The sequence below is a fragment of the Jaculus jaculus genome, chromosome 7 (assembly GCF_020740685.1).
Source record: "Jaculus jaculus isolate mJacJac1 chromosome 7, mJacJac1.mat.Y.cur, whole genome shotgun sequence".
In the NCBI taxonomy this organism is placed as follows: domain Eukaryota; kingdom Metazoa; phylum Chordata; class Mammalia; order Rodentia; family Dipodidae; genus Jaculus; species Jaculus jaculus.
This window is the reverse complement of record NC_059108.1, coordinates 29366104-29376298: the sequence shown is the minus strand read 5'-3', so window position 1 is coordinate 29376298 and position 10195 is coordinate 29366104. Positions and strand designations below refer to the sequence as shown.

Here is a 10195-nt window from a genome sequence, read left to right as displayed (position 1 = left end):
CAGCACGGATTGTTCCACTACCACTTCCGGAAAAGGGGTAGTTCCTCTGCGGGCAGTGCCTCACCTTACCTCAGAGGTCCGTACAAGCCGGTCCGTTAGCCATCTATCAAAATATTACTATCTTGTTCTTGCTTTTGCATATTACCTCAACGTTTTTAAACATTTTGTGTCTGTTAACGTTTTCATCAGTACTTAGGAAAACCCATCTTAAGCTCGCCTAGGCCGCGACCACTCAACTCCCACAACAAACAATCCGGATAGCCGCACTTTCCAAGCCTGGAGGGCTCGCGCGTGCGCAGACGCCGGCGCGCGGCAAGGGCTCGGGCCGCACGGGGAAGCGCGCCTGCGTCGGGCGACGCCCCGCCCCCGCGCCGCGCTCGCTATAAAAGTCCTAGCGCTTCTCCTCGCGAGAGACTCAGTGCTCATGCTCGCCGTCGGGGTCGGAGGTCAGGGCGAGCGTCTCGCGGGCCGGAGGAGGAAGATGGCGGTGGAGTCGCGCGTTACACAGGAGGAAATTAAGAAGGAGCCGGAGAAGCCGATTGACCGCGAGAAGGTGAGGGCCTGGCCGGGTGGGCCCCGGAGGTCGTGGGTGGACGCGGCATGGCGAAATCGGCCTCGGTGCGGGCCGCGGCGGCGGTGGTGCTGCCGGGCCTGGCCGGGCGCAGGCCGCAACGCCTCGGGAGGCCCGGGACTCGCTGCTGCTGAACTTCCGCCCCCCCTCTCCGCCCAGACATGCCCGTTGCTGCTGAGGGTCTTCACCACCAACAACGGCCGCCACCACCGCATGGACGAGTTCTCCCGCGGAAACGTGCCCTCCAGCGAGCTGCAGATCTACACTTGGTGAGCGCGCGGGTCGGGACTGCTCGGGCCCCTCTGCGTAGTGGACACCCCGCTTGATGGGTTAGATGTCATAGCTCTTCCTCTTCGGCCCTCGGAGCCTGGCCCTCAGAGGGGGACTTGCCTATGTGATCAGTGTTGAAACTTTGGGTTAAGAATCGCCAAAGTTGGCCTGGACAGATGACTTAGCGGTAAAGGCGTTTGCCTTCGAAGCCTAAGGAGCCACGTTCTATTCTCCAGGCCCCTTGTAAGCAGATGCACAAGGTGGTGCATGTGTCTGGAGTTCGTTTGCAGTAGCTAGAGGCCCTGCCGCGCCCATTCTCTCTCACCTGTCTCAAATCAAAAAGTAAAATCGACAGATCCAACATTGCTATCACCACCAAGGCTGCCTGGTACAAAAAAAAAAAAAATGTAGATCTAATTTAGAATGCAATAAGCGCCCTCTGAGAGGCTCGAGTAAGATATGATAAAGGGGAGTGTTGTGTTTGAGTTATCCGCAAAGAGCAGTTACATTTAATAATAAGCTTTAGGTGCTGTAGTACCCAGTCACTACCAAACCCCGAGTGATTTCAGCTCTCACACTTGTTTAGTGGACTGGTGTGCAATTGTTTTCTCTCGGTATTCCTGCCGTGCTTGTAGTCTGACTAGGTTCATACAAGCTTGTCTTTTGTGTCATGTGTAACTCCTTGGGTTGACACCATAATGACTTTTTTATTTTTGATATTTTAGAGGCATTGTCTCTAACCTAGACTGACCTGAATTCACTCTTTAGTCCCAGACTGGTTTTGAACTCACAGCAATCCTTCTGAAGGTTTTCCCAGTGCTGGGATTAAAGGCGTGTGCTATCATACCTAGCCTTATAGTAACTTTAAAAAGTTAATGCAAGCTGGGTGTGGTTGCACAGTTTTCACCTTTTCACCTGAGTAGTAGTGTTACGAACATTGGCATACAAATGTGTTCTTGTATCTCTGCATTCATTCTTTTTGTGTATACCTAGGAATGGATATTTTGGTTATTTGGTAATTTTAGGTTTAATATTTGGAAGTATGCCAATTTTTTCACATCTGCAGTTTTATATTTCTTAAAAGATAAGTAGTTTTAAAATGTAAGTCCAGTGACTTAGAGCTCAGTGCTTTGAATGAAGATGGGGAGTGTCTTTTTTGGATGTGCTTGTCTCACTGTAGTCCAGGCTGACCTGTAATTCACTATGTAGTCTTAGGGTGGCCTTGAACTCAGCAGTCCTCCTACCTCTCCCTCCCAAATGCTGGGATTAAAGGTGTGCACCACCACACCCTGTGTGGAGGGAGGGAGTGGGGGAGGCAGAGGTAGGAGGATGGAGGATCACTTTGAGTTGGAGGCCACCCTGACTACATAGTAAATTCTGGGTCAGCCTGGGCTTGAGTGAGACCCTACCTCAGGAAAAAAAAAAAAGTCATTAGAGGCAAAATTTGTTTTGATGGGGGAGATTGCTCAGCATTTTAAGGGATTTGCTTGCAAAGTATGTGGCAGGCCCATATGCAGGCACACACATAATTTTTTAAAAAATGAGTGTTGGAGCTCAGGAGATGGCTTAGTGCTTGCAAAGTCTGCCATTGCAGGTTCAACTCCCCACTACCCATGTAAAAAGATAGTTGCAAAAAGTGGTACGTGCAGCCAGAGTCCATTTGCAGAACATTTAGTGCTGTGTTGTGTATTTGCATAGAGATAGCTACAGTGATGGTTATAACATCACTATTCATTAAAATTTCTTGAAATTGGGGGCTGGAGAGATGGCTTATTGGTTAAGCACTTGCCTGTGAAGCCTAAGGACCCGGGTTTGAGGCTTGATTCCCTAGGACCCACGTTAGCCAGATGCACAAGGGGGTGCACATGTCTGGAGTTTGTTTGCAGTGTCTGGATGTCCTGGTGTGCCCATTCTCTCTCCCTATCTGCCTCTTTCTCTGTAGTTCTCAAATGAATTAAACAAAAGTTCTTGAAATTGGGGCTGGAGAAATGTCTTAGCAGTTAAGGGGCTTACCTGCAAAGCTTGAGGACCTGGGTTAAATTCCCCAGTACTCACATAAGCCAAATGCACAAAGTGACACATGTTTCTGGAGTTCGTTTGCAATGGCTAGAGGCCCTGGTGCACCCATTCTCTCTTTCTCTCTCAAATGTTTTTTCATAAAAACTTGAAATTTAGGATATAATTTATCGCATTCTTGCATATGAACTTTCTCCACTCTAAATAATGGGCATATGTTGTAATGGGGCATGTAGGATTCTCACCCTCTTTGTATGGCTGCATAGAATGGCCTTTGATCTGGAATATTTCCTTTAAAGAGATTGATCTTGCTGCTTGTTTTGTGAAGATCTCTGGAAATACTTTCCCTTGTTCTGGGCTTGTGTACTTCTTTGTCTGGCTTAGTGCACCTGTCCAACCCTACTGTTTTGTCCGCAGCTGGAAGGGATGTATGTTTAGCATTTCCCTATATTCCCTTGAGAGGAAACTGCAGCTGTTGGGGAATCAATACTCACTTTGGAAGGTCATCTTAGTTAGCAAAGTGTAGTTCATATCAACCCCCTCAAATGTCTTTCTTGGTGAATATAACACCTATATGTCACTTTGTTGGCAGCCTGAGACTGCTGTTTTTGGTGTCAGGCCTACCTAGATTGGTATGCTGTTTGCTGTCTTCCATATTGTGAGACTCCTTCCCTGGAAATAATAACAGGTGGCACTTTATTCACATGAGTTTTACACGAAAATAAAAACTAAAAAAAAACCCAGAAACTTGAGCTGAGGATGCAGCTCAGTGATAGGGTGTTTGCCTAGTATACATGGAGCCCTGGGTTTGATCCCCAACACCACAAGGACAAAACAGAACCCAGAAACTAAGAACAATGAGCTTGAGATGAATTGAACATAAGAGGTTTTAATGAGGTTGAAATAATTTAATGATGAGGTTGAAATAAAGGAGATGAAAGGAAAATTGATTTTGATATATGTATTTAACAGCTAGAAACAACAGGAGTTTGTGTAACGGGATGGAGATGGGAAGGATTTGATGGAAATATCAGGAAGGGCATGTTTTAAAGACAACTTGTTCTGTTATGGGAATATTGAGAAAGATTTGGGAGCAATAGTAAGTGGAAGGTGATGTCATCCTAGATGTTTCTTGGTATAGGAGAAGCCACTGGTTTATTTGATTATGGTGTACTGTTCACAACAAAAATAAGACGAGCTCTTGAGTTTTCTGTGTGGTGGTAAAAGTTACTTTTTTTTTTTTTGTTTTTCAAGGTAGGGTCTCACTTCTAGCCCAGGCTGACATGTAACTCACTATGTATTCTCAGGGTGCTTTTGAACTCAGTGGTGATTCTACCTCTGCCTCCAGAGTACTGGGATTAAAGGCGTGCGCCACCATGCCTGGCTTGCACTGAGTCTTTAATTGAAATTTTCAACATTGAGACTAGTGCAGGGACTATATTCAGAGGTAGTGTGTTTTTAGATGGTTCAATTTTTTTGTTTTGTTTTGTTCTTTCGAGGTAGAGTCTGGTTCTCTGTAGTCCAGGCTGACCTGGAATTCATTATCTAGTCTCAGGGTGGCCTCAAACTCAAGGCATTTTCCTAACTCAGCCTCCTGAGTGCTGGGAGTAATTTTTTTTTTTTTAATTTCATTTTGTACTCAGTGAGTACCATTGTTAGTCTCCTCCCTTGTCCTCATCCCTCCCCCTGTCCCCTCCTTGTTGAGGTATATATGGGTCATGCATATTGTGGGGTTACCTTTCAGTTATGGGTAGGAGGAAATGTCTCTGTATCATGACCTAACCAATGTGTGGCTCTGACATTCTTTCCGCCCCCTCTTCCGCAAATTTCCCTGAGCTATGTTGGGTTCATTTTAGGTTTGTTTCAGTGATGAGGTCTTGGGAGCCTCTGTGTCTCTGGATAGCTGATTTTTTTTTTTTTTAATTCATTTGAGAGTGACAGACACAGAGAGAAAGACAGATAGAGGGAGAGAGAGAGAATGGGCGCGCCAGGGCTTCCAGCCTCTGCAAACGAACTCCAGACACGTGCGCCCCCTTGCGCATCTGGCTAATGTGGGACCTGGGGAACCGAGCCTCGAACCGGGGTCCTTAGGCTTCACAGGCGAGCGCTTAGCCGCTAAGCCATCTCTCCAGCCCTGGATAGCTGATTTTGTAGGAGTTCAATTGCTCTCTGTGTCAATCTCCTTCACCCTTGTGCAGGTATCAGGTTCATCAAGAAAACTGCATCCTTACTATTTTGCCAGTTATTCTTTTTTTTTTTTTTTTTTTTTTTTTTTGAGGTAGGGTCTCACTCTAGCTCAGGCTGACCTGGAATTCACTCTGTAGTCTCAGGGTGACCTCGAACTCTCAGCGATTCTCCTACCGCTGCCTCCCGAGTGCTGGGATTAAAGATGTGTGCCACCACTCCCGGCTTGCCAGTTATTCTTAGTTTTAGCTGTGGCCCTTTTGAGGTGTGATGGGATGGTTCTCTCCTTAGGATCTGCATCTATCTGAAAAAGAGAAGCAGATTCTCCAACGGAGAGTAGAGTTAGCACCAGATAAATGGGATAACCATTACTTTTTAGAGAGAATTTAATAAGTGTAGGCCCTCTTGGAGCTCACGATTGGTGGTAGCTTGATATTGGAGAGCAGGCTCATTTTTGGATCTGGTTCTGACTTGTTTCCCAGCTCCAGCTATGGGTCCCGTTCCACTGAGCAGGTCAGTTAGCCAAATCAAGAGCAGTTGGTTTCCCACCATTGCTGTGCAGCACTATTGCACTTGTGTGAGCATCACGACAGGTTATTTGCTGCTAAGTAGGTTAGAACCTGAGTTGCTTGGGCAGATATTGGTCATTTTCCCCCAGTCGCCCATGTAGTACCTTTTGGCACTAGACACACTGTCTGGGGACTTGACTCTCTTCCAGCCATGTCACTCCATGTTATGTGTCAACCGCATATGGTGTCTTCAGCAGTAGGGTTTTAACACTAACCTTTGGTGGGTCATCAAGTGCTCTGACAGAAATCTGTCATTTTTTTAGGAAACCTTGTAGGTCTCTTTGACCAAAAGCTCATTGTGGATGATACCCACCTGCTGGTACTGGGAGTTACAGGTCAGTGCCCACCAATAGAAGAAAGAAAAAGATAAGCAATATAAAAGAGTTAGGAGAGAGAAAGTCACACACGCAGTAGAAGATTAAGGTCAATCTTCATCAGACCCTCTCCAGGGCCTTGTGACTCAGGTGTACCTCTAAGGGCCTGGTGAAAGTTCAACCATTTGGTCAGCCTTTTAGGATGTAGAATTTTATGGTACCATTGCCATTTGGGTCCAGATTTGTGTTCCTTTACCCTCCCCTCCCTTCCTCCCCACCCTATTCCAGTCCTTGAGATGCTTGCTGGGTATGTCTGCATCTTGGGTAGATTCAGGTTAGGGGCTGTAGATGAGTGAGACTGTATGGCAGTTATCTTTCTGTGATTGGGTAAGTTTACTGAGAATGAACTGTTCCAGGTTCGACCATTTTTCTTCAAATTTCATTTCTTGTCTTTTTTCCTTAATGCTGTGTAGAATTCCATCATGTAGATATACCACATCTCAGTTATCCATCCATCTAATGATGGACATCTGGGTTGATTCCAGCTCTTAGCTATTACGAATTGTGCTGCTGTAAACGTGGTTGAGCGAATCTCTTTGGATTGAGGCTTGGAGGTTTTAGGGTACATACCCAGTAAGGGAATTACTGGGTCTGTTGGTAACGCTATAGTCAGCTTTCCAAAGTGGTTGTACCATCTTACAATCCCACCAACAGTGGATGAGGGTTGCTATTTGTCCACATCCTCGTCAGCATTTACTTTCATTTGATTTTTTAATGTTTTCTATCCTTACTGGGGTAAGGTGGAATATCATAGTTGTTTTAATTTGCATTTCCCTAATGGTTAGGGATGATGAACATTTTCTTAAGTGTTTGCCATTTGTATTTCTTCCTCTGTTAACTGCCTGTCCAGTTCTTTGCCCCATTTTGTGAGTAGGTTGTTTGACTTTATTGTTTAGGTTTTTGAGTTCTTGACACAACCGCATGTCCTCGGACCCCGCGCGCCAGCCCACGGCCAGCACCACTGCCTTGGTCATTTTCCCGGGCGCAGTGCTTGTGCCCATGGCCCTGGCCCCAGGAATTTTATTTATTTGACAGAGAAAGAGAGAGGGAGTGTTAGAATGGGCTCACCAAGGCCTCAGCCACTGAAAACGAATTCTAGACTTGTGTGCCTGCTTGTGCATCTGGCCAACATGGGTCCTTTGGCTTGTAGACCACTAAGTTATCCCTCCAGCCCAGGAATTTTTTGTTTTTTTACAAGCTGAGATAGAGAGAGGGAGGGAGGGAGGGAGAGAGGGGGAGAGAGTGAAAGGGAGGGGGGAGGGAGAGGGGGGGAAGAAGGGGGGAGGAGGTCAGAGGCAGACAGAGAATGTGCTTCAGGGCATCCTGCCACTGCAAACAAATACTACACTTGCACCACTTGTTGCATCTAGCTTTATGTGGGTAATGGGAATTAAATTCAGGCCATCAAGTGTTATAAGCAAGCCCCTTTGACCACTGATACATGTTTTATCAGGTCCTTGGGACTTCTAATGTAAGTCATTATTCAAAAAGGTATAATAACTTGTTTTTTTTTTAATCCTTGTTATATTCTTGATTAGTCAAATTGTTTTTTTTTTAATCCTTGTTATATTCTTGATTAATCAAATTATCTTTGTTTTTTAAATTTAGGATGGATGCAACCTTGAAAGAACTGACTAGTTTAGTGAAAGAAGTCTACCCAGAAGCTAGAAAGAAGGGCACACACTTTAATTTTGCAATTGTTTTTATGGATCTTAAGAGACCTGGTTATCGGTAGGTGAATTCATTTTTCATTTCTTGGTTTTTATGTTTTAGCTGGTAGGGATGCATCTTTCTTCCTTTCGTTTCCACTTCCATTTTCTTATCTTTGGCTTTGGGATAATCCCCTTAATGATCTTCCTTGGTAGGAATGGTAATACTGGGTTTAATTTGTGATTATTTTTTTATTTTTAATTTTTTTGGCATGTGTATATATGTGCCTGTGGAGGCCAGAGGTAGATAGATAGATATCCAATGTCTTCAACTGCTCTCCGCTTTTTTTTATTTTTTTGATGTAGGGTCTCACTCTAGCCCAGGCTGACCTGAAATCCACTAAGTAGACTCAGGGTGGCCTCAAATTTAGGGTGATCCTCCCACCTTTGGTTATCACCTCTTCCACAATTATCCCTGAGCCTTGAAGGTTTCAAATACAGTCAAGAGAGTAGTTGGTTTACTTCATAACACACACGCTACCCTTTTACTTGGCATTTGCCTGGCTGTGGTCCACTGCTGATTAAGATCACTGATGACTTCTCCAGCCACCTGCATAGCATTATGACAGCTAGTCAACAGGAAAGAAGCTTCTAGTTGATTTTTTGGTGTTCTGTAGCCCAAGCATGTGGTGTCTTCAGCAGTAGTCTTATCATCTACTTTTGGTGGGCAACCAAGAGCCTCTGCAGTAGCCTGTTGTTAGGATGGCTGAGGCCATCCACCAATAGCAATGGCATTTTTCTATAACAACCTATCACTTTTGGGTGTAGCATTACCTACCACCACAGGGTACTTCTGTCCAAACTTTTTTTAATGTACTTTTAGCAAAGTAGGTTTCATACGATTTATTCATGTGGTCTTTAATTTTGATTAGCTCTTCTCCCATCCAAGTACTAACCAGGCTTGACCCTGCTTATTGTTCAAGATCAGATTAGGTGCATTCAGGTTGGTATGGCCATAGACCCATTCCTTCTCCTCCTTCCCCACCTGGAGCTCACCAATTCTGCTAGCCAGCAAGCCCCAGGAATCCAGAGCTGGGATTATAGGCACACACCACACTTGGCTTTTATCTGAACTCAGGTCCTCATGCTGGCACAGTGAATACTTTTTACTATCATCCTCCAGCCCTGAAGCTTAAATTTTAAGTGTATTAAAGAACGGAAAAAGCGGGGGGGGGGGGCATTACCATGGGATATTATTTTTATAATCATGGAGAATGTCTAATAAAATTGAGGAAAAAAAAGAATGAAAAAAGCTAGGTCTGGTGGTTCATTCCTTTAGTCCTAGCACTTGGGAGGCAAAGGTAGGAGGATTGCTGTGAGTTCAAGGCCACCCTGAGAGACTACATTGTGAATACCAGGGCAGCCTAGACTAGAGAACCTACTTTGAAAAGGCCCCCCCCCCAATAAATCCAGTTTCATAGTTTTTTTGTAGTCTGTGTTTCACTATATTTATAGTCCAGTAATGGTTCCTTTCCTTTCTTACAGAGTCAAGGAGATTGGCAGCACCATGTCTGGCAGAAAGGGGACTGATGATTCCATGACCCTGCAGTCACAGAAGTTCCAAATTGGCGATTACTTGGACATAGCAATCACCCCTCCAAATCGAGCACCACCTCCTTCAGGGCGTTTGAGACCATATTAAGTATTCTATTTACTTCTTGAATTTTATTTTTCAGGCAGTTATGTAAAATAAATTTACATATTCTTTTTCTTCCCTTGTTTTTTTTTTTTTTGCCATTAAGCCTTGAAATTCTAAATAAATTGTAATGCATCTATTTAGGAGTGAGATTTGGATGTATAATGGTGTGAGTATTATAGAAAGTCCATATGTTTCAAGCCCTGTAAAATATGAAGAAAAGTGCTCTTAGCATTCTCTGTAAAACTGTATTGGTGAAATATATGTGTGCAATTAACCTGAGTGTGAAAGTTAATTTTAAGCTGTGTGGAGGCAGAATTCTAGAATTGTATGAAACACCTTCAGTTTGTGGCAGACTATAATAGTATACAGTTAGAAAAGTGGCCTTGGTGAAGAAGATGCCTGTGTTGGAGGAGTGCCCTTCCATCCCAGACACCAGGGAGCACTGAAATGGGACTACAGGTACTACAAGCCAGGCTTGGTGGCACACACCTTTAATCCTAGCATTTAGGAGGCAAAGGTAGGAGGATTGCCATGAGTTTGAGGCCACCCTGAGATTACATAGTAAATTCCAGGTCAGCCTGGGCTAGAGTGAGACCCTACCTGGGGCCGGTGGGGGGGTGGGGCACAGGTACTACAATGAGTAGCATTTTGAAGGCAGAAAGCAGTACAGAAGGAACAAGGGTTAGAACTTAGATGGGGAGGTTTGCCTTGAAGATGTGAAAACGAGGGAGTTGTGAAGAAATCAAGTTCTTTTAAGTGCTGGGGACTGCTGCATACCTCATTTGAGAGGTAGTATCGTAGTGTTTAAGATGAAACAGTTTATGTTTAGGATTACTAGTCCTAAATCCCAAGTGCCGGGATTA

General features: G+C 44.7%; 1 protein-coding gene across 1 annotated transcript; it reads left to right on the top strand.

Annotated features, from left to right (window-relative positions):
• Positions 1 to 393: 393 nt before the first annotated feature.
• On the top strand, positions 394 to 9606 carry Sap18 (Sin3A associated protein 18). The gene is made up of 4 exons (XM_045154078.1): positions 394 to 553; positions 731 to 840; positions 7593 to 7715; positions 9179 to 9606. The coding sequence occupies exons 1-4, from the start codon at positions 425 to 427 to the stop codon at positions 9333 to 9335; spliced, it is 519 nt and encodes a 172-aa protein (XP_045010013.1). The 5' UTR covers positions 394 to 424; the 3' UTR covers positions 9336 to 9606.
• Positions 9607 to 10195: the final 589 nt, after the last annotated feature.

Coding starts and splice junctions, on each gene's coding strand:
- Sap18 (XM_045154078.1), top strand. CDS start 425: ATGCTCGCCGTCGGGGTCGGAGGTCAGGGCGAGCGTCTCGCGGGCCGG. Junction 554..730: donor AGCCGATTGACCGCGAGAAG/GTGAGGGCCTGG, acceptor CTCTCCGCCCAG/ACATGCCCGTTGCTGCTGAG. Junction 7,716..9,178: donor CTTAAGAGACCTGGTTATCG/GTAGGTGAATTC, acceptor CCTTTCTTACAG/AGTCAAGGAGATTGGCAGCA.